The 23578-nt window shown below is 57.9% G+C and overlaps 1 protein-coding gene across 4 annotated transcripts in view; it reads left to right on the forward strand.

Moving 5' to 3' along the window:
• The first annotated feature begins 4889 nt into the window (after positions 1–4889).
• SCLY (selenocysteine lyase) overlaps positions 4890–23578 on the forward strand; it is a 33806-nt gene continuing 15117 nt past the window's right edge. Inside the window, exons 1-7 of one of the 4 annotated variants that reach the window (XM_053655235.1) lie at positions 4891–5107; positions 8868–8980; positions 12040–12140; positions 15419–15599; positions 18907–19034; positions 19157–19321; positions 20170–20276. In XM_053655235.1, the coding sequence (XP_053511210.1) occupies positions 5019–5107; positions 8868–8980; positions 12040–12140; positions 15419–15599; positions 18907–19034; positions 19157–19321; positions 20170–20276 (884 nt within the window). In that variant the 5' untranslated portion in view covers positions 4891–5018. Of the gene's footprint in view, positions 5108–5261; positions 5489–8867; positions 8981–12039; positions 12141–15418; positions 15600–18906; positions 19035–19156; positions 19322–20169; positions 20277–23578 lie in introns of those variants that run through there. The other 3 variants (XM_053655236.1, XM_053655237.1, XM_053655238.1) reach the window with 3 other exon arrangements.

The following is a 23578-nucleotide window of genomic DNA, read 5'->3' on the forward strand; positions in this document are numbered from 1 at the left end:
GCTGGCTCCAGCATTAGCTGGGGCCCCAGACGCTGGTCCGGGAAGCTGACGTTGTCCCTAAGGACTCTTGGCTTCCCCTCACACCTGCCACTTGCCTGGCCACCTCCCTGTGCCGTGTTCAGGAGCCAGGGTGGGTGGTGCTTGTGCTGAGCACTGACCTGTGGGCCGCAGCCCCCTCCCCCGCGGTTTTCCTCACCGCGCTGGGGGTGCTGCAGAGCTCTGGCTTGAGAGCCATGGCGGCAATGGCAGCTAATCTCACAGGAGGTCCTGCGTCCCTGCCCTTGTCTCCACGCAAGGAGAGTGAGGGCTGTGTGTGTGCATAGTCCCCACGGGTGCAGGGCGAGCCAGGCAGAGTGCCCGCTGGGGGAATCCTTGCAGTCCAGAAGCTCACGTGAAAACGGGCAAGAGCTGGTCGTGCTGACGCCCAGGGCGCAGTCCAACAGAACTTGAGCCCGAGTGTCACGGGCTTCCCCGTGCAGTTCCCTCCACCTGGCGGCATGCAGCACACCCAAGTGTCGGCTTGAAGGGCGCACCTGCCGGCTCTGGAGTTCAGCGAAACCGTCCCTGAGGGCAGACTCCCAGGCGGGGCTGGTTGCCAAGGTGTACCTGCCGGTGGAGTCTGCTCAGGACTGCTTTTACCTTCGTCCCTTAAACACGTTTCACGTTGGAAAGTCGGGCTCATCGCGAGTTCTCTGGTCTCCGTAAAGTGCTGATATGTACCCTTAGTACAATAATGTTTTGCTTTTTCTTCGCCAAAGAGCCTGGGAAATGAGGAAACCTGTCCTCCATTTGTTTGTCCCTCCCAGAGCCCAGCCTGGGACTGCAGAGGCTCAGAGGGCTAGTGCCAGGGGTCCCTATTGCCCCTGGAGTTGCCACTCTCACCCCGGGTGTCCATGGGTTACCAAAATTGACTTACTGGTTTGGAGAAACTTCAAGAAGCCCAGAGATGGAGGCATTCGGGGACCTTGCGTGTTGAGTGTGCATTCACACTGAGCTGTGCGAAGAGCTGAATCACAGCCCCTTCACAAATCCAGCTTAGGGCTCTTCCATTTCCATCACCAGATTCAGTTTTCTTCCTTTTAGCTGATGGCAGGGTGGCTGGGAGAAAACAAGTCCTGGCCCCAGAGCCCCCAGCACAGCAGGAGGGGGCTGGGCAGACCCAGGCTCCGCCCGTGGGCAAACTTGTCAGGCGCTGGAAGGGGCGAGCCAGCAAGTGGTAGCTCAGGAGCTGCTCGAGCCTTGTCCACAGCACACAGGCAGGTGTGTCCCTGCCCTGGGAGGCCGAGTGAGGCCTGCCGGCCGCCCGTCTGGTCCAACAGGACTCTGGCTCCTGCTCTGCTGATGTCGGAATCTCCTCACCTCGGGGTCAGAGCTCACCGAGCGTCCTCACCCGGCACCAGTCAGCGGTGTGTGGGCTCCAGGTGGAAAGAGTTTGTCTCCTAGGCCTGTTGCTGATCTCATCAAGCCCGTCTCTCTGAGAACTGATGCCAGCCTCCATGGCCCGTGTGCCCGAGCTCCTGCCCCAGCCAGGACAAGGTGTGCAGGCCCAGCCGGTGGCAGCGCTGTGCAGGGAGGGCTTTTTTCCTGTTCCCAAGGGGCTTCCACCTCAGAGTCTGAAAACGGACACCTGTCCCTGGGGAACCTGATGGAGCAGGAGTCAGTGGAGCCCAGCGACTTGCTGGGTCGCCGTGTTCCCTGCCAGACCAATCCAGTGGCAGCAGACAGAGACCAGTAGACACGGGAAGAACAATGGGCTGGAGAGGACCTGGTCACATGTGGGTCAGCACAGACCAGCCCAGGCACTGGCCGCCTCAGTCCTTCCCACCTTGCTGCAGAAGGGGGCTCCAACGGGACCCACCCCTGCCACACCCTCCACTGGCTTTAGAATAAGCAGCACCCCCTGCCCGGCGCTGGACTGTGACTGGGCCCCTGCCCATGAAGGAGCGCTTTCATGCCAGGTGTGATGAGGCCCACTCCACAGACACCCAGCTTCCCCCCTGGGGCCCCTTGCAGGGTTCAGGTCCTATGGAGTCGCCTCTCGCAGGCAGCTGGACACTTCCTAAAGTGCCCCCACTTCTCCCAAGTGCAGGGGGGGGGTCTGCCCTTGCAGCTTCCTGCCTGCCCCCGCCCCCTGCAATAACAGACTCAGTTATCACAAGCTATGGAAAGCGAGGGACGTGGCATGGCTTGCCCATTCATGCCCCGACAGTCCCCTCCCAGAAGCTGTGCACGCTGGCGGCCACCTTCCATCAGCCGCCAGCCACCAAACCCAAAGTTTGCTTTGCTTGACTAAAATCTATGGGCCTGTGAAAAAAATATTGCGGAAAAAGAGGAAGTCACACCCAGCAGATTTGGGGGATGATGACAGAGCTAAAACCACGGTGAATCCACAGCAGCAGATTCTGCATCCAGGGAAAAGACCAAAGATGAAGGTGGAGTGAAGACCTTTCCCATGCGGACGAAAGCCGACAGTCACCCCAACAGGCAGGCACTAAACAAGTCTCTGAACAGATGGAAATCTGTTCACACCGTCACTACGACTTGGCCAGGCAACTTGTCGTGGGGGCTGTCCTGTGTGTTGTGGGCGCCGAGTGGCGTCCGTAGCCGCTGCTCACTAGACTCCAGAGCACCCCCACCCCCCACCCCCGCAGTTACAACCACCAAAATTGTCTCTGCCAATGTCTCCCGGGGCGGGGGGCGGGATCACTCCCAGTTGAGAACCACTGTATTAGATGGGTTTTTTCTGCATTTTTCATGTTTACATGTTTGAGCTAGGATTCCTATGCTCCAGCATCTAGCTCACTAATCCACTCTTCAGCCCTGCCTATTCCATTCCAATAGGCCAGCTGTTGAATGTTTTCATAGAATTTTTAAGAGTGGTTTTAGGTTCATGCAACACTGAGTGGCAAGTACGCCCCGCCCCTTACAGGTACACCCTCCCTCCATTATTAACATCCCACTAATGTGGCATTTGTCGAAACTGATGAACCTCCAGTGACAAGTCACTATCATCTGAAGTTCTTGATGGACGTGGGGGCTCTCTCTGGGGGCCACGCATCCTGTGGCTCTTCATTAGACATGAAGAATTCACAAATGCACAGCGTGTGTCCAAGGCTGTGGTGTCTCAGGAGCTTCACTGCCCTACACGCCCTCTGTGCTCCTGGCTCAGCCCTCCTTCCCCCACCCCCACCCCTGGTGGCTCCTCCCTCCCTCAACCTGTGGAAGACATGGCTGTATCCTCCACTCCTTCACATCCCAGTCCTTCCCTGACTTGCACCCCCCACACGAAATTTGTTCAACTCATCAGCACCTCCTGTCGTTTCACGTGCACTTTACACTGTACTGTGCCCTGTACTTGGACATTCATTCATCCTTTCCTTTCCTTGTGACTGTCCCCGGGCTCCTGTGCATCAACTCCCTTCGATTTTGGCATGTCCTTTACGATTGGGTGCATTCGTCATGCGGTGAGCTCACTGTGCAAGCAAGAATGAAAGGAAATCAAGAAGGGAGCCATGTGGTCCTGCCTGGTGTGACTCAGTGGGCCGAGCAATGAACCAAAGGTCGCCAGTTCCATTCCCAGTCTGGGGCACATGATAGCGTTGCAGGCCCGGTCCCTGGTGGGTGACTTGCCAGAGGCAACCACACATTGATCTTTCTTTCCCTCCCTCCCTCTCTAAAAATAAATACATAAAATCTTTTAAAAAAATAATCTAGACATGGAGGCTTTCATGGCTGGAAAAGACAACTTCTGGACCCCCACGGAGATAAGGTGGAGCAAGTCCTTGAACAACCAACTAAAATGCAATTTCTTTACAAAGTATACCTGAAGTCAAATTCTGGCTCCATCGCTAACCCCTGCACTTGGGCAGGACGCTTTCCTGTGCTTCCATTTACACATACAAAAACGGGGGTAACAGCGGCCCACGGACGGCGTCATCGAGATCAGTCTGAACTCGGGAACAGAGCTCAGGGCAGAGCCTGGCCCCTGCTGGGCGCTCGCTTAGAGGCAGTTATGCAAGGAGCCGCCAGCCCATGGCTTCGTTAGCGGCCGGGAACCCGGACTTTCGGCCCTCTCGTCACCTTCACGGCTTTTCTCACGATCGGCTGGACCCACGGGTCTTGGACGCGTCCACCTGACTCTCTCACCCACAACACACCCAAAACTCAGCCCGTGCCCTTCCCCTGTCCCGGGCTCCTTCGCGCCCAGGAGAAGCAACCGCGCCGCGCCGTGACCCCTGGCCCCTCGCTCTCCCCCGCCCCACACCCAGCTCTCCCCCGTGGCCGCGTCACCGCCCACGCCTCTCCTGAATCTGCCTTCCCTGCGGCCCACGCCCAAGGCGCGGGGCTCTTGCTCTCTCGCCCCGACCGGACACCTACCACGCGGCCGCAGGGAATTATTCCTAATTCCGCTCGAGTCGCCTGTGCAGAGGGCACTCCCCGTGGGGCCCTGGGTGAGGGTTTCAGGAGACCCAGGCCCGAGGACGCAGAAGCGCGGCCCGCCGGCCTCCGCACGCAGCCTTGCTCCTGGCGCCCGGTCCTGCGGAGCAGTCGCAGGCGATTCCTGCGTGCCGCCCCGCCACCCTGTCCACAAGGCCCCCAGGATGTCCACCCTGTCCCCACCCTGGTCCACTCCGCTCGCAGCTCGGGTGCCGCCTCCTCGCCGATGTCGGCTGGCCCGCGCAGGGTGCCACAGAGCGAGGAGCGGGAGAGACTGCGCCGGGTAGGTTTCCCGCCAGCTCTTTGCGGCCGGGACCACGCCCCGCCCCGCGCCCAGAACCGTCACCTGACCGCGCGTAGCCAATCAACATTCCACCTCGTCCCAGCAAAAGGAGGCCAGCTGAAGCGCTGCGATTGGCCCGGTGTGCGCCACTCAGCCAATCCGGACGCGCCCCAGGACTCGCGGCCCCGCCTGCCCCCTCCGCCGCCAAGCCCCAGAGCTGCGCTCCGGGAGTAACTTGCCGGGCTGGTGTGACAGCGCCTGTGGCCGTTGAGTAGAACCGGCCCGCGGCGCGACCGGGATGGAGAAGACCCGGGCACCGAGTAGTCACGCGCAGAGGCTCGTGGCGAGTCCGCCCGGCGGCCACGAAGAGAAGAGCCCGCCGGAGAGGTGCGCGCTGGGAGGGGAAGGCGACGGGAGCCGCCGGCCCCTTTCTCCGGGAAGCCCTCCGGACGCCGCGGGGTTGGGGCAAGGGGGACATTGCGAAACCGTTGGGTCTATTTATAATACTCTAGGCGGGAGGGGTGGTGGCAGAAGTGAACGCACGGAGGCAGAACCCGCAGGCCTTGCTGATGCTGTGGTGCTGGGAAAGCAGGATTAACAAGGATGCCTCTGGTCTGAGCACCCGAGGAAAGCGGGGGCGCAGACCGGGCGGCACTTCCGGTCCCCCCGGCCTCCCGCGGGGGGCGGGCCAGGGGTGCAAGGGAGGAGTTGTCTGGTCGGTGAGGCTGCACCTCCCACTCCAGGAAGGTGTTAAATGCATTTTTTCCGGTAATCCTCTTTACCTGAACACGGGGAATGTGCGCGCGCCTGCAAAACCTGGGTCCAGGTCTCCATCAGACCAGCCCTTGCACGAGGCATTTCGCCTGGTCGGGACGGAGCGGGCGGCGCTGGGAGGATGTCCGCCAGGGAGACCCAGTGGAGGGGCATGTGGGATGCCTTTTTGCCTTTTGGTTGTGAAAGTCCCAGAGTTTAGTTCGTCCACCCAATACTGACAGCACTTCAAGGAAGTAGCAGGTCTACCAAGTGTGTATCTGAAAGTCAAGCCATAGTGAGCCAAGCAGCAGGCTGAAAAGCGGTGATCACTCAGCTGACCTCTGGAACTTGAGGACCTTTGGAACAGTTACAGGGTGTGAGAGCAGAGCAGAGTTAGGGCAGGGAGGGTGCTGATTCCAGACAGGGCGCACTGCCCAAAGACCCGCACCTCCCAGGTGACTGGGGGCAGCTGCATCCAAACATCTGTGGTTTGGCCTCCAGAACGGTGGGCGTGGGGGTGGGTGGTGTTGTAAACACACCGTCCCACCTCCCATGTTTGCACCCCCCTTGTAAGACGGGAAAAAGAGGGCCCGCTGTGCCTCAGTTCAAGACCCGTCCCTCGGCAGGCCCCCCGTGTTCCAATCCCCCAAGTTGCACCAAAGAGTCTTGCTGCAAGAGAAGTGGTTTTTCTGATTTTTTTAAGCGTGGTGGGCTGTCCGAAAGGGAGACATACTGGTGAAGAGCCTCCTGAGCCCGTCACACCTGAGGTCGGGGCTGCCAAGAAGAAAGAACTCAGATTTCCAAAGAGCACAGTGTCCAAGCCCCTAAACCAGTAGAAGTAATAAAGAGGCTGAGCCCCGATGAACCAATGACCAATCTGGATTTAAAAGGATCTGCCTGCATAAAACAACCATTTCATAAACTTAAACAGTCATTGGGAACTGGAAAAAAATAAGAAAGAAGAATGTAGTGATGTAATTAAGGTCTCGTATAGAAATGGCAGTTGTTCAAAGACACGGCAGGTTCCACCGAAGTCTGTGTCCCATTCTGAAGTGCCTGTCACCCGCGAAGCAGTGGGACACTGGGACTGGTGTGGAGGAGAGACCTGGTTTTAATGCACGCTCAGCCCAAGGGGGCTGTGCGACAGGGGACCGCACGGGGACTGCAAAGGACGCTGGGAGAAGTGTTGTTCCACGTGGACAGGACGGGCTCAGGCTGGGGCAGGGCCACCATTTCAGTGCACACGAACATGTTAATTGCTTTGATGTTTGGGTTCCACATGAGTGAAGCAAAAAACCCCTTCTTGACTGTATTTCTGCATGTGATTCTCTACTTAAATGTAACAAAAACATTTCTTTTTAAAAACAACTTGTGATGGGTGATGAAAAGTGGATACTTTACAACAATGTGGAAGGGAAGAGATCGTGGGGCAGCGAATGAAGCGCCACCAGCCTCACCAAAGGCTGGTCTCTGTCCAGAGAAGGTGGCGTTGTGTATATGGTGTGTTGGCAGAGGGTCCTCTATCGGGGGCTCCTTCTGAAAAACCAGACGACTAATTCCGACTGGTACCGCTCCAGTGAGACCACTGAGAGCTGGTCTCGATGAAAAGCATCCAGAACTAGTCCACGGAAAATGCAGAATCTTCCATCAGGAGAACAGCAGACTGTGTGGTTCTTTGGTGACCAGGCAAAACTGTCACAGCCTGGCTGGGAAGTCCCGATTCATCCACTGCAGTCCCCAGACACTGCGCCTTTAGATTTCCATTTATTTTGGTCTTTACAAAATTGTCTTAATGGAGAAAAATTCCAGTTCTCTGGAAGATTGCAAAAGGCATCTGGAACAGCTCTTTGCTCAAAAAGATAAAAAGTTCTGGGGAGATAGAGTGATGAAGTCAACTAAAGGGTGGGCGCCTTTATAGTGGTAGCGGAACAAAACAGTGAGTATGTTGTTCAACACAGTTACTGGTGAACACAAAAAATGTCTTTTAGGGGCGTGGGCTGGGGTGGGAGTAAAAGACAGAAAACTGTACTTGAACAATAATTAAATAAATTTTAAAAATGTCTTTTTTTTTTTTTACCTAAAAACAGAAGGAACTTTTTGGCCAAGCCACAGTTAAAGAGGAATCTATGCATTGAGTAACAAGTTAGAATTCATTTGCTACTAATTGCAATAAAAAATTATATCAGTGCCTATGTTACTTGCCAAGCAGTATCATTTAAGAATATAGGGAATATTACAACTAAGAGTATCAGTTTGATGGAAACTCACCATTTTATGAGTCTAAGCGATAATGTGAAATATCTCTTTCCTGGTTATTTATCAGGTCTTGCTACAGTGCTACGAGTAATTGTATTTGAATTATAGCATACACCCTCTTAAAAGTTTTAGTTACATACTAAGAGAAACTAAATGTATTCTGGCTTCTGTGATTGTAAAGTCTGTCTATAAAAGTATAGATTAAAAGGCTGCAGAAACATTAGGCTGTGCTTTATCACAACCATTACATGTTAAATAAAACAGCCTAATGGTTTCACGGGGTGGTCTAGGCTATAAGCAGTTCCACAGCTCTAGGGAGCAGGATGTGGCTGGCACGTGTCCTGATTTGTTAAACAGCATCACCGCAGATGGGCGGGCTGCTTTCCAAAGTCGTGTGCCACTCAGAAGAACGTGAAAAATGCTGTGAAGGCCAGCCTCTGGCCTTCACAGAGTTTAATAAGCTTGGGCATGAGCTATGCTTACGTAATCAAAATGGTTATTTCCTTAAAACAAAACAAAACAGAAACAGAAACCACGTTTTCAGAGCTATGGTTGGTAATTGTGTTTGCACGTTCATGTGGATGGGTGTCAATACCGTTGTTGACTTAAAATTCGGGCACAGCCCTTTCTGGCAGCAGGCAGGGCTCTCTCCTGCGCTCCCCTGCCACCATCTCTGAAGGCATTTATCTGGGTGAACGGCACACAGGTGAGGTTCCCCGCCCGGGTCTTGCAGAGGTGGTGCGTCCTGTGACATCTTTTTCTTGTCATGCGGGCCACCGTGCCCAGTGCAGGTGACGGGCAGGTGAGGGAGTCCGCAGAGCCCCCGGAGCTGTCGCTCCGCCACTGCCATGGATGCCCACCGGCACCAAGGGGCAGGTCCCGGCGCCTGAGGCATGGAGGGCTGGGAGGAGCTGCAGGGAAGGAGGCTGGGAAGCAGGGGTGGGAGGCCGAGTCAGAGCACAGACAAGAGAGGGGGGGCGTGGTCAATGCAGGTATAGGAAGTTCAAGGAGACCCGTCCCTGGGCAAGCACCGAGGGAGGGAAGGCGGGAGGGGTGGGCGCGGGCCTACCCCCAGCCCCACCGCCTCTGCAGAGACCCTGCGTGGTTACGAAGGATGCCTCTCCTCTCCTTCCCCCAGCAGTGTCTACATGGACTACAACGCCACCACGCCGCTGGAGCCCGCCGTCATCCAGGCGGTGACCCAGGCCCTGCAGGACGCCTGGGGCAACCCCAGCAGCCCGTACCCTGCAGGTAATGCGGACGCGCGCACACAGATGGCGGGTGGGGGCAGAGGTGGGCACCACTGGGGGGGGTGCGGTTTTCGATTGGTTCTGGATAGATTATTGCTGATTCTCGGTAGCTTTTCCCCCCGGCAAGTCCAACTTGGTGTGCTGAGCCTTGCTGACCCACAATCTTTAATCTTTAACATACACTCCTGTCTCCCTTCCGCAGATGAATGAGATGCCTGACTAAGTTATTTGTAATAGCCCTGGCTGGTGTGGCTCCGTGGACTGAGCACTGGCCTGCAAACCAAAGGGTCGCTGGTTCAATTCTAAGTCAGGGCACACGCCTGGGTTTCGGGCCAGGTCCCCAGAAGAGGGCATGTGAGAGGCAACCACACACTGATGTTTCTGTCCCTCTCTTTCTCTCTCCCTTCCCCTCTCTCTAAAAATAAATAATTTCTTTTAAAAAAGACTTATTTGTGATAACTGCACCTATTAAAACCCTTTCATGCATCTGCCTCAGTTGGTCCTCACAAAATTTGCAAAATAGATCTTTTTCATCATCGGGATAAAAAATTATCCTGTTGTTTTTTTTTATTGAAAATTACTTTTGCCCTGGCTGGTGTAGCTCAGTGGATTGAGCGCGGGCCTGCGAACCAGACAATTGCGGTTTGATTCCCAGTCAGGGCACGTGCCTGGGTTGCAGACCAGTTCCCCGCAGGCCAGTTCCCAGCAGGGGACGAACGAAAGGCAACCATACATTGATGTTTCTCTCCCTCTCTCCTTCCAAAGATAAATAAATAAAATATTTTTAAAAAAAGAAAATTACTTTTAAATTCTTTAACCAGAAATATTCTTATTTTCATTTGTTCTTGTTTGGATGAAGAGCAGTGATTTCCAACCTTTCTCATCTCCTGGCACACGTAAACGAATTACTAAATTCTTCAGCGCACCAAAGAAATGTTTTTTGCCGATCTGACAAAAACACAGGTGTAATTATATAAATATTTCTTGTACCAAGAATCAACCAGGCGTAACCTTTTCATGCACTGTGACCAATAAGATCACACTCACGGACTTACGTGTCTCAGATATCACAGTCTTGGTGCAGGGCGTTCACACCGGACAGCCACTGTGGTATTGGCCGTTGTCATTTTTTTCACTTGACAATCTAAGGGAAAAGAGGTCAGCGCCCTCGCATGTCCCAGAAGCCCCTGCGGCGCACCAGTGAGAAACTGCTGGTGCGGAGCGTTACATTGGAGGTCTGGGAACAACCTGCCTCCGATCAGTCACACAGCAGAGCCACAGAGTGTTTTCCAGTTGCACCTTTCTGATCGAATGTTTACCCTCCGTCAAGATCTACCTTACCTGTGGAGCATGGTGACCGAAAATAGCTTTCGAGCCGGTCACTGTGCCAGGGCTGAGTCACTTCCCGGGCGAGGCGGGCTCGCACACCAGGCACTCACGCAGTTTCCCCGCGACCTGAGGGCTGAACGCGTTTTCAGAAGCAGACGCTAGTGTTGTTAGCGCGCCTGTGGGCTTCTCCGGCACACGGGTTCTGGCCAAACCGGGCCATTCCTTGTCTCTCATCTTTCCTCTGGTCAAATTGAACTTGCCGATGCACTGACCTTGTGAGTCTGGAAGATAACTAAATGCCGATAACAAGCAATTAAAATGAAGAAGTTTACAAATGACCCTAAGGGAGAAATAGTGTTCTCGTACCTTGACAGCCCTTGTTCCCACAAATTAAGAGCCATTAGTAAAAAATGCATTGCAACTCGCTTTTTGTTGATACTCTGGTAAAAATAAAAAACCGGGGAGGGGGGCAGAAAATCGCCTTTATGAAAGAACAATGTCATCACTCACTTTCATTATCATGACATAATGTTCGTTTGGGGGATGTACTTAAGGACAGTGTTAAGGGTGTGGTCCAGTGCGTCCGCCGTTGTCGGCTGGTCCCCAGTGGCACTGGCTCTTTCCGCCCTGGGTTCTGGGCTGTTCCCACCATAACCACCCCCTGCAGTGGGCAGCCCCCCCCAGCCTGGCCAGCAGCGCTCTCGAGGCGGGCCTGCCTCGGGTGGAGAGGAGACCCCCCCCATCCAAGGACTCAGTCCTGTGTAGTGACATGGAACGCAGATACATGTGAGCATCTGCATGACTGTCCACGAGGAGCTAAGAGGGTGCGTGGGCCACCCTCCTGCCTGAGCCCACCGACATCACCAGTCCTCCCACGGCCTCAAACCGCAGTGACCAGGTTTTCCCAGAGCCCGCAGCCCGTCACCACTCAGAATGGAAACCATGGGCGGAAGGAGCATATGGACTGCTGTGTCCATTTCTTTTTGCCACACCTATTTTTTTATGTCTGTTTTATTACATATAATTATACATATAATGGTGCCTGTTCAAGTCATTGGGGCTTTTGTGTTTTGGTTTCTTTGTAAATAGAATTGAACAGTAGAGAAAGCAAAAAAGCTTAGCAACCGCTGACTCCGTAGACTGACAGTGGTCACCGACCTTTACAGAGAGGGAGTCCTGGAGCCCGTTCGTCTGTCCGTCTTTGCCCCTGGTGGGCTGGTTGGTAGAGCCAAACTGGGTGGCAGTGGGGCTCCCGGCCCCTTGGGAGAGCAGGCGCGTCACCGGGGCAGCCACCTGCAGTGAGTGAGAGCCAGGGCACCCTGCTCTGTGTGCGGTGGTCATGGGTTTCAGGTTTGCTTATTTGTGTTGTTTTGCAGTGTGACTTTGAGCCCGTTACCCCACCCTTCTGTCCTGTCCTGATGAGTGGGGGCAGGGCAGGAACCTCACTCAGCTTCCTGGCTGCTGGTGCCCAGTACAAAGCAGAGCTCGTCTCGGAACGTCAGGGCTCCCAGGCGTCCCCCATGTTTGTGTCCAGCACACGCCAGTCCCCCCAGTTCCAATGGGGGCCCCTGGTTAGCTAATGCCTCGCCACAGCCCCGGCGCCAGGTCGCCTTGTCTCCAGGACATGTCTGGTGCAAGAACTGCTTGCTCACCCCTTCGGGCTTGCCACTTCCCAAATGCACTGATTCACCCAGTAAAGCCACACTAATGAATCTGTTCTGGTCCCTCCAGGTAGGAAGGCCAAGGACATTATCGGCGCAGCCCGGGAGAGCCTCGCAAAGATGATCGGTGGGAGCTCGCGGGACATCGTCTTCACCTCCGGCGGCACCGAGGTACGGTCGGTCTCCCTGCCGGCGGGCTCAGGGTGCGAGCTTCCTTGCGCAAGAAGGCAGCTCCCGGTCGGCAGGTTCTTTTTAAAGCGATGGCAAATGTTAGCGCTTGCTGTTATCAGTTCGTGTGGTGGGTTAGCAGTATTTATCCTGTAAGCGAATTCCAGGTGCCTGATAGGATGCCCGTCGTGCGACCGTGAACTCACTTGCTTTGCAAGGCGGCTTCAGCGACACAGTCAGTGAAGAGCGTTCGCCCTCCCTTCGCCCAGCACCAGCCCCCGGACGCCCGGCTGAGTCGCTGGCCCGACCCAGGGCCAGGCCGAGCCATCGCGCCTCTTCAGATCCAGGAAGGTGTCGCGGACGGCTGGAGGGCACCGAGCCCTCGGCTCAGCGAGTGACCTCCGCATGGCAGTGGGCTCTGCGAAGGGAGGCCCAGGGGCCGCCCACCCCAAAACCCGAAGGGACCCGCAGCCACGTTGTTTGAATTCACAAGAGAATGTGACAAAGTCATTACGTAGAGAAGTCCATTGTGTGTTTACGTGCCCACCACACAGTGGGTGTTTACCAGAAATTACAACGAATCACGTCGGATGTTTGAGAAGTAAACCCAGTGCAGATGAGTTTGTGAGACACCCCCCTACCAGGAAAGCAATAGAATATTACTGAGGGCCGCCAGACAAGAAGACCCTAAGTTAATGGGGCAGATTACTACTGACGTAACCGGGGGTTGAGCTTTCACACCCTGCTCGGGGCTTGAACCCGCAGCCTTGGTGTATCCGGACGCTGCTCTCACCAACCAAGTGCCCGGCCAGGGCTTAAGGTACCTTCGTGGTGCTGCAGAGGTGGCTTCCTCAACCACAGAAAGCGTCAGACCATCAGGAAGGGGTGAGCACATTCTGCCCCCAGCACCACCACAAGGGGATTTCTGTTCGTGGAGGGGCACCGTGAGGAGAATGGACAGCCAACCGGACGGGGGCACACGGACGCCAAGGCCGTGCCTGAGTCTGCAGGCGGACAGCCCGGTGAAACTTGGGCCGGACGCTTGATAACGGCTGCACGGCGAAGCCCCTGCAATCTCTGCAATGAGGACTTCTCAGCCTCCTACAGAACCCGGGTCCGGGAGTGAACACCCACCGCACGCAGCGTCCCCTGCGGGGAAGCAGGGCAGGGCCGGGGGGGGGGCGGCCGAGACTCCCAGCCTGAGCTGGCGGGAGGCAAGCCGGGAGGGCACTTGGAAGGCGGCGCCATCGTCCAGCGCAGTGCACGAGGCCGACCCTCCCAGCCGGCAGCCCCGCTCGGGGCACGTGTCCTCGACACACAGACACCGAGCCCCGGGGACAGGGGAGGACTGCTCGGAGCAGTGCTGTTCAGGACAGCCAGACGCTGGAACGAGCAGACGTTTCTCAGGGTTGGACCTGCAGTGACCCCGCCCCCGTGACACAGACCTGCAGCGGGGCACCCGAAGTTCCCAGCGGCAGCTGGGACGGGGCTCATGGCGCCGAGAGCAGGGGTCCCTGGGAAGGGGATGCTGAGCCCCGCAGGGCAGGGCCAAGTGGCCTGGCTGAGTGAGGAGGGGGGGAGCTGCCACCTGGCCCCCGGAGACTGTCCATCACGGCGGGACCAGCGGCGCAGACGGCTGTCCTGGTCTTGTCGGAGCTCCCTGGCCTGGGAGCATGGGGAGCATTTGGGGTTGGAACCGGTTCTGACGGAGCCGCGGTGGTCTCAGGGCCACCGGGATTGCAGCCATCATGGGGTTTCCCAGGGCGGGGGTGAGCGTGCGGCCCTGTGGCCTTGTCAGCCGCTGCCTGCCCTGATGGTGGCACATGGCGCCACCCTGCCATCCCTGTGACCTCTGGTGTGCAGGCCCAGCCCCTGAAGTGGGTTGCGGGCCCTTCCTGCCACGGAGCCCAGAAGGATGTGTAGAGTCCCGCGTGGGTTGCTGTCTTCTGGGGGGGCCGCCTGGGACTGCTGAGGAAGCGCCCCCTTTTGGAGTAGCCTTTCTGAGTCCTCACCGTCACCCGACTTGGTGCGTCAGGCGACTTGGTGTGTCTCAGATCAGCGGGAACTCTGCGGGCCGTCCCTCTCTCTGCTGGGGTCCGAGGTCCGTGCCCGCCTCTACGGGGTTAAAGCCAGGACAGCCACTGCCTTCCCACTGCACAGATGCCTGGGGTCCGCACCTCCGCAGAAAAGGTTCAGTTCAGCTCCATTCCCTCCTGAAGGCCAGGAAGAGGCTGGACCTGCGCTGGAGTCTGGGGACGCTGTCAGGGAAGGTGCTCACTAGGAAGTCACCGGAAGGCGAGTGGGGAGCGGGGGTGTGGGGAGCCGCGCCGTGGGGAGCGGGGGCGTGGGGAGCGGGGACACAGGCTCCGGGCGGCCGCAGCTGCGTCCAGACCCAGGGACAGTCACTCGGGTTCCACTGCTGTGCTTTTCCATCAAAATGTGAATGGTCTACACACTTCCCCTTTAAGAGAAAAGGTTACTTTAAAAAAAAAGGCTTCTCCCACCCCCCTCCCTCCGAGGTCCCCTTCTTTCTTCAGAGCCCAGCACTGTTGGTCCTGTGTGTGCTGCGGGCCGCCTGTGCGTGAAATGCAGTAAACGTGTAGACTTGTGGATTCTTCCCCCCTTCCCTTTGCACCTTTCCGGGGATTTTTTTGCACGTGTAAGCAGACGTGTGCGGGTCTGGCCCTTCCGTACATTTGTGGGGTGCTGTGTATAACGCTTACTGTCCTGTGCACTTAACATGCACCCCGAGCTCTCTGGTCCGCCGCAGATGGTGCCAGGGTTGCCACGTCTGCTTGGTGCTCCACTGCACCAGGTCGCGTCACTCACGGGGGCCGGTTATTGGTGCCCAGCGAAGGGCTTTCCAAGGCACTGCTGCTGTGGATGGCGCCCCCACCCATCACCCTCTGAGCCACCAGGCTGCTGCTGGCAGAGCAGCGACAGGCGGGCAGGTCCCACTTCCACACAGGCCCACGGGGGGTGCTGCGGGGCCTGGCGTGGTGCTGAGCAGCACTGCCCCAAGCTGTCCACCTGGGTGAAATTGTCATTCCGACAGGGTCATAAAGTTCGAGGAGGCGTGAGTGGCTTGTGCCTACGTAAGTGTGCACAGCAGGCCCGTTGCCCAGAAGCCAGGGCTGCAGCCTCCACGGTCTGGACCCCTAGTCTTTGCAGCGAGGCCTCTTCTCAGTGTCGGGCACAGGGCGGTCCTGGGGCGGGGGACCCCTGCCCCCACCCTGCCCTCAGCACAGCGTTGTGAGCGGTCTCTTGCCGTGTCTCTACAGTCGAATAACTTGGTGATCCGCTCTGTGGTGACCCACTTCCACAAAACCCACACCGCTGAGGGCGACCCGGCCCCGCGTCACAGCCCAGCGGAGGGCGCCGTGCCTCACATCGTCACCTGCACCGTGGAGCACGACTCCATCCGCCTGCCCCTGGAGCGCCTGGTGGAGGAGCAAGTGGCCGGTGAGTGACCAGCCTGGCTGGGCTCCTGCTCAGACGGCTCCGCCGGGCCTGCCTGATCGGCTGGGGGCGGGGGGCGGTCCGGGGTCGCGGGGGGTCATTGCCCTGCCACGCTCGGCTCCCAGGTGCAGGCACCCAGCGGGCCCCTGGGCCCATGATAAGCAGGTGCAGGGCGGTTGGTTTTCCCACACGATGTTTCAGGTGGTTGTACACAGTGTGTGTTTGATGTTTTCTCTCTTGTTTTAAGATTTTATTTATTTTTAGAGAGAGGGGAAGGGAGGGAGAAAGAGAGGGAGAGAAACATCAGTGTGTGGTTGCCTCTTGAGCGCCCCTAACTGGGGACCTGGCCAGCAACCCAAGCATGTGCCCTGCCTGGGAACTGAACCTGCCTGGGTTCAGCGACCCTGCGGTTTTCAGGCCAGCAGCGTTCAGTCCACTGAGCCACACCAGCCAGGGCTACAGTACAGGTTTAAACAGCGTGTCCATAAAACACTAAACACTGCTTTGCATTGTTTGGTTTCAGTCACTCAATCTTGGCTTCCAGGTCCCCTGTGAAGAAAACGGACCGAACAGTCACGGAGTTCAGGTGGTGGGAACCAGAGGTGCTCAGTGAGGCTGAGGGAGGGAGGCCCAGGCCTCCCCGGGAGCCTGCCAGGCGGCCTGAGTCAGGCTCGCTGGCAGTGACGGTGGCCCTGCTGCTGTCACAGGGAAGGGACTGGTCCTGCTCTCACTTTTCCTTTGATACGAGGTCTTGAGACACATGAGTATGTGAGAGATCGCACACCCCCAGCTGGGGACCTGGCTTACAACCCAGGCATGTGACCTGACTGGGAATTGAACCAGCGACCCTTTAGTTCACAGGCCATCACTCAGTCCACTGGGTCATACCAGCCAGGGCATAAATAAAATTTTTTTTAAAAAGAACAAAGAAAAGAAAAATTAAGAGCCTTTTTCCCCAAAGACAGGCTAGGTTAACCCTCCTCTTTGACTTCACAGTACCAGCTTTCCGGGTGAGCCTGCCCACAGACCCGCAGGCCAGTCCTGGCGCTTCCGTCTGCGGGGAGGGGGGCGGGGGGCGTGCCGCCGCGGGTGCCTGTGCACTGTCTGTCCCGTTGGAAAAGGCCTTCCTTCTTCTGGTCTTACCCGAGAGCCCCAGTTTAATTTAAAATTTAAAAAAGCCTACCTTTCTAAGGGAGTTGTCCTTTTTATCCCTGCCGCCTTGTCGCGGTCGTACTTACACTGGACGGCAGTCAGCTCACACTGTTCTCAGTTACTGTGGCATCCAGCCTCTGGTTTAAACTCACACACGGCTTTGCAAAGTGTAAAATGAAGGTGATGGAAACAGTTTAACGTTGGAGAAAGATGTAAGGCACAGAGCACAGTGGCCCCAGCCACTGTCCTGCTCAGTTTGGCTGGGGTTGGTTTATTGTTTGGCGGGTTTGTTTTGTTTTGTTTTGTTTTTAGAGAGGGGGGAAAGGAAGGAGAAAGAGGGAGAGAAACATCAGTGTGTGGTTGCCCTTCACACACGCCCCCCAACTGGGGGCCCGGCCCACGACCCAGGCAGGTGCCCTAACTGGGAACTGAACCAGCGACCATGGGCTCCCAGGCCAGCACTCGAGTCCACTGAGCCGCACCAGCCAGCGCGCGCGCGTGCGTGCGTGCGTGCATGTGTGCATGTGTGTGTATGTGTGTGCACGCACGCACGCCTACCATTTCACTTTAATCACTTCCAACTGAACCACTGACAAGCCTGATCCTCCTTTCAGCTCAGTGTCTGTTTGCTGACTCCCTCCCCCCCCATAAAATGCGGACTTTATCGCCCGCGCCACCACCCGCCCGAGTGCTCTCGGTAGAGACCAGCGTCGACATCAGTCGGCTCCAGCCTGTCGCCCCCTGCAGTTCCGGAGTGTGTGGTGCACCCACCACCGCTCCAGGCCACAGAGCATTGCCTCGCCCCAGGAGAGACCGCGGGTGCCCTGGCTGGCCTCCGCCCCCCTCGGCCCGGGCCCCCGCCCGTCCGCGCTCTGTCCCCAGAGTCCCCACCTGGACTCTTCCGTGTGAGGGGGATGGTGTCTCGGGTGGTCTTTGGTGACTGGCTTCTCAGCGTCACATTTTCCAGGCCCGTCCCTGTCCTGGGCCGGTACTTGGCGCCTTTACCTGAGTGAGCACGGTTCATTTTCTGGGAATAACATTCACGCCGTCATCAGCTGGTGACACTCGGCGCCCGATGCCACCACCGCGAGGCCCGCCTGAGGGTGTGTGTGGGGGCACGTTTCCACCCTCGGGCTCACGCCCCAGAATGGGTCCTACGGGGACCGGTTCAACCTTGACTGTTGTTTCCAAAGTAGCCTCACCGTCTCGCCTTCCCTGCCGCTGTCTTGGGGGACCCAGTTTCTCCGCATCCTCACCCACAGTTGTCACTGTCTGCATTTTGTGCTGTAGCCATCCCAGTGGGTGTGAAGTGGACTCTCATTGTGGTTTTTGTCTGTAGTTCCCTGCGGCTGCGGGCGCTGGGCATCTTTTCAGGTCTTCATAAGAAGACGGTCCTGGCCCGGCCACCTCCCCTTTGCCTCCGGTCTGAGTCCCTCAGCAGATGCCGTGGGCTCTCACCCTTCGCTTGGGCCCCTCCCCTCCCCAGAGCCCCGGGGCCTGCCCCTCCTGTCTCAGGCAGGTGGTGCCGGCCACCTTTGGGGTACATGACGGGGGTCCTCAGACAGCCCTCCCTGTCGGCCCCGCCCTGCTGTGCGCCCTGACCTTGGGTGGCCCCCGGCCCCATTCATGCGTCTGAGTTTGTCCAGCCTGTTCTTGTGCACCAGGGCCATGGCCCTTCCGTCTGCTGTCTGGGCATCCCTCACCATTCCTGGTCCACGGGTGTTCTCCTTCTGTAGAAGTGTATCTGTTCTCTTGTTTCCGAGGGGCCTTGGGGGGAAGAGGGCATGTTCGTCTTTGGAGCCAAAACCCTCTATTTGGTCACCTCACTGTTTCCCGTCTGCGGTAATGAGCAGGTGTAGAGTGAGTGCTGGTCAGTGCTGAGCGAGTGGAGGTCAAGTTCATGGATCCCTGAGAGGCAGAAAGCAGTGTCCCACAGCGTGAGCCCGCCCACTGAAGCGTCACCGAGGAAGCACCCGGGTCCGTCATTTCTTGGTGGGGGGCCCACGGGGGTCGGGGTTCCTTCTCCACAGTTTTCTGAGTGTTTACAACAAACCGCGCTTTCGCTGTGTAAAAGGCCTTTGTGAAGCTGCGTCTAAATGAACCGCCGAGAGGGTGCCGGCAGGGCTCTCGCCGACGATCCCTGTGCTTCCTCCCTCAGAGGTCACCTTCGTCCCGGTGTCCCCGGTGAGCGGGCAGGCAGAGGCGGACGACATCCTGGCCGCTGTCCGCCCGGCCACCTGCCTGGTGACCGTCATGCTGGCCAACAACGAGACTGGCGTCATCATGGTGAGTCGCTCTTCCTTTCATGAGAACCCGGTGGGGAGGCTCGCTTTGGTCGCCTTGCTTCTTTCACTCAGTTTTCGTCACACCCAGGTGGTTTGCTCAGCTCTTTTCTGTCCCCACCTCAGCCCGTCCCCGAGATCAGCCGGCGAGTCAGGGCCCTGAACCGGGAGCGGGCGGCCTCCGGGCGGCCTGTCATCCTGCTGCACACAGACGCCGCGCAGGCCCTGGGCAAGAGGCGCGTGGACGTGGAGGACCTGGGCGTGGACCTGCTGACCATCGTGGGGCACAAGGTGTGCACACCCTGGGGGGAGACAGCTGGGTGACCCAAGGGCCACCTCAGGGCAGGGCCAGGCTGGCAGCACCGTCACCATTCAACTGTCCCCTCATGTGCCACCGGGAGCCGCCCTGAACGCAGTGACGAGCAGCTCACCACCTGTGGGAGCTCACAGGAGGGGGACCAGCGGCCCCTGGGATGGCACTCGGGGCGGGAGGGGTGAGGCCAGAGGAGGCCGTGGAGGGAGGGCAGCTGGGGTAGCCAGGCGCCATCTCTGTGGGGGGACCGGGGGGAGGGTGCGCAGGCCCCTTGTGGGCCCCCTGTCCCCCCAGGACAGAAGCGGGGCGGCTTTCTGCCCCCCGCTGCTCACGTGGAGCCGGGGTTGCAGCGACTCGCCTTTGAGGAGGAGTGGGGAGGCAGTTCCTCCCGAAGACCCTGCCGACGCGGCCGCGCAGCCTCCTGGCCGCGACCACAGCCTGCGCATTCCCGGCGCTCGGTGGTCAGTGGCTAGTTTCGGGGCCGTGGCTGCAGGCCTGGCGCTGGGGCGCTCGGAGTGTTTGGTTCACTTTGCTGTGAAAACCTGGGCTGGCGCCCAGAGAAGGTGGTGTGGTCCCACCTGGTCCTTCCACAAACCCGACCGTGTGACGTGCGGGGGCTCTGCTGCCTGCCACACAGCTAGGACACAGGCCCGGCTTGGCCACCTCCCGGAGGCCTGGGGAGGCCAGGTGTCCAGGGTGGGGCCGGGCGGGAGTGCACAGCCGGGGGTGCCTCACACGGAGGGCAGCTCTCTGGGTGCCTGTCACCCTCAGCACGCGTGTGTCCTCGCCAGGTCCTGGATGAGTAACGGCTGGCTTGTCCTTTCAGTTCTACGGTCCCAGGATCGGAGCACTTTACGTCCGAGGGCTCGGCGAGCACACCCCACTGTGTCCCATGCTGTTTGGAGGTGGACAGGAACGGAACTTCAGGCCGGGGTAAGGCGGCGGTCACAGGGCTCCCCTCTGACCCTCGGACGCGCGGCGCGGCCTCCCTCGCTGCGGAGTCAGCGTGGCCGCTCCCATCGAGTCCACACCTTGCACTCGAAGGTTGCAGGCTTTCTGGTGAGGAGGGAGATCTCAGTTTCTTTCAACTGCTTCAAAGCAGCGGCCCCTGTCACCCCGGCTCGGCCACTTGCGCTGACATGCCTCGGAGCCCTCCTGGCTGGGATGTGCTACCCTGTGACCCCAGGGCGAGCAGGGCCGCCCAAACCCCCAGACCCCCTTCCTGTGTCCTGGGGACACACAGGGCTGCCTCATCCAGGGAACGAGGGGACAGCCCGAAACTTGAACAAAGACATCAATAGATGCTGTCGCCGAGCCCACAGGTGTTAGAATTGTCAAACGCAGGTGTCACAGCGAACACGGTGAAAAGCTGCAGTGAGCAGACTGGGAGCAGCGGAAGCACAGGGGTCACCGAAGGCGGAGGTGTGAGGACTAGGTGGGAACTTGGGACCGAAAGCTCTGGTAACCAGAGCGGAAACCCAGAGGATGGGCTCAAGGGCAGAACAGGGGGCAGAGGAAAGGGTCCGTGCCCTGAAAGATTCAGGAATAAACAGAATCGTCCCATCTACCCGCAGAAAAGAAATGGAGCAGAAGAAACTGAGCGGAGCCCCGGAGCCGTGTGTGGCCGAGGTGCGGGGATGGGTGGGGTCAAGTCCATGAAATAATGGCTGGAAGCTTCCCCAGTTTGCAGATTAAGAAGCCGGGCAAACCCCAAACAGGGCACAGTGAAAGAAATGCATGTCACAACATACAATTAAACTTCTGAACATGAAAGACCAAGAAAACATCCTGAAATCAGCCAGAGCAGAAATGACAGCTTCCTAGGGGAAAATTAATTCCAAGGACAGAGATTTCTCATCAGGAACCACGAGGGACAGAGGAGTGGTCAGGCCAGAGCCCTGCCCAGCAGGCCCGTCCTGCAGGGAGGATGGGCGGTCAGGGTGTTCCCAGGTGGAGGGACACAGGTAGGATTGTCACCGGGAGATCTGTGCCGCAAAGGACTGAGGGAACGGCCCCAGACGGGAGGGAGACAGTGAGAGAAGGGCCTCGGGAGCTCGGAAGGAAAGGGCGCGGTGAACAACGAAGCCGGGGTGAGGGAGACGGGCTTTCCGCCCTCTGGAGTTGTCCGCGTGACGCTCGGCTGCTGGAGCAAAAGTGACAGCGCTGTCGGACGTGTGACGGGGGAGGGCGAAGGGCTGAGAAGGAGGAAGCTGGTCCTCACCGGAAGCTCGCGCATTGGAGAGCACGTGGGCTGCGAGTGGGCCGCGTGCGGCCCTGAGGGCGGTGGGCAGAGCTCTGCGCCGCTGCGGGAAACCGGCTTCTGAGAGAGGCCGGCTGGGCGTGAGGAATCGGAGAAGGTGTGCCGGACAGGGCTCAGTCCAAGGGCAGCAGGGCGGCTACATCACGGTAGAGAAGGGGGACTCTGAGAAAACCTCCCCGGGGCGGCATGACCCACCGATGACGCAGCCACCACAGACAGCAGCGGTGCTCGGGGGGCACAGCCCACAACCGAGCAGCCGCAGACGGGGCAGAACCAGCAGAACCGAAAGGGGCAGACCCGCTGGTGTCTGCAGGGCCGGAACCGCTGCACCAGAGGCAGCGGAACACAGGAGGAGGCCCACTGGCCAACAGAATCCAGCCCTGCGTGGGGGCCTGCACCGGGCCACGGCAACCCACGGCAGAGCACAGCGCCCAAGGGGGCACCAGTGGGCCGTGGCCCTGCCCCCAGCGAGCCTCGGTGCCTGTGAAGGACTGAAGTGGGACGTCCCTCCAGACGCCATGCGCATCACAAGGACAGTAAGGAAACGCCACAGACAACCCACAGTCGTGATCTTCAATGTAGGCGAGGGAACCGCTTCATCAAAAACACACCCCAGCCCCCCTGCTGTGAAACAGACCATTAAACATCACTGTAACAGTTAGGAAATTGGCTTCATGATTTTATTTTATTTTTTAAAAGATTGTATTTATTTATCTTTAGAGAGAGGGAAAAGGAGGGAGAAAGAGAGATAGAAACATTAGTATGTGGTTGCCGCTCATATGTGCCTCCTACTGGGGACCTGGACCACAACCCAGGCACGTGCCCTGACTGGGAATCGAACCGCAGCCCTTTGGATCTCAGGTTGGTGCTCAGTCCACTGAGCCACACCAGCCAGGGCTGACTTGTGTTTTTACATACTGGTAATGTGGACAACCAAATTAAAAATACACAATACCATTTATAATCATTCAGAAATACTCAGGTGTAAATCTAACAAAACATGCATAGGACTTGCAGGCCACAGGCAGCAGGGCACAGACGACAGGTGTCAAATCTAAATAAAGGGAGCGGCAGGCGTGCCAGGTCACAGCCTGGAAGACTCAGCGTACTGAAGACGTCCGTTCTCCCAAACTGGTAGACAGTTGAACACAATTCCTAGCAGAATCCCAGCAAGTAGATGGTTGGAACAGGACAGACGTAACCGGAAACACGCCCAGATGGTTTTTGACAGATGCGGAAGCAGCTCTGTGGCGGACAGACAGCCCTCCAGCTGCGGGGCTGGGGGAGCAGACCCCCGAGGGGCCTCCGCCCAGGCCTCACGTTCATCCGAGGTCCCTCCAGCTAGATTGTGAACTCACGTATGACATAAAACTATGCAGCTCTTAGGGGGAAAGTGGCCAGGACTTGGACTTGGAAAGAGTTCTTAGACTCAATGCCAAAAGCATCCATAAAAGGGGAAAACAGAAAAAGTGTTGAACTTCATCAGAATTTAAAACTTTCGCTTTCCCAAAGACTTTGCTAAGAGGTCAAGACAAGCTACATGTAGGAGAAGATAATTTGAAAGGATACATCTGTCAAAGGACTAACATCAGAATATACAACCAACTCTCAAAACTCAACTGCAAACACAATCCCAGACAATTTAGTCAGAAATCGGACAGAGGGCAGGAAGAGACTCCACCGAAGGGGAGGCACCGGCCGCAGACAAGCCCAGGAAACGACGCTCAGCATCTTCACGTCGGGAAAAGGCGAAGGGAGGCCAGCCTGTCAGCATCGTCCAAGTAGGCGCAGTGCCCCCACCCCTCGCTGGTGGAGAAGCCGAGGGCTGGGTCCCCCGCACGAGGCTGGTGGGCCGGGGACGGAGCAGCTGCTCCGGAAACTGTTGGCTGCTTCACGGAAAACGTAACGGGCGAGCAGCAGGGGCCGCACAGCGGCGCCCTGGGTGTCGTCCCAGAGGAAGGAAGAGGGACCCACA

This window comes from Artibeus jamaicensis, unplaced genomic scaffold, assembly GCF_021234435.1.
Source record: "Artibeus jamaicensis isolate MK-2021 breed Jamaican fruit bat unplaced genomic scaffold, CSHL_Jam_final contig_944, whole genome shotgun sequence".
NCBI classification, from domain to species: Eukaryota; Metazoa; Chordata; class Mammalia; order Chiroptera; family Phyllostomidae; genus Artibeus; species Artibeus jamaicensis.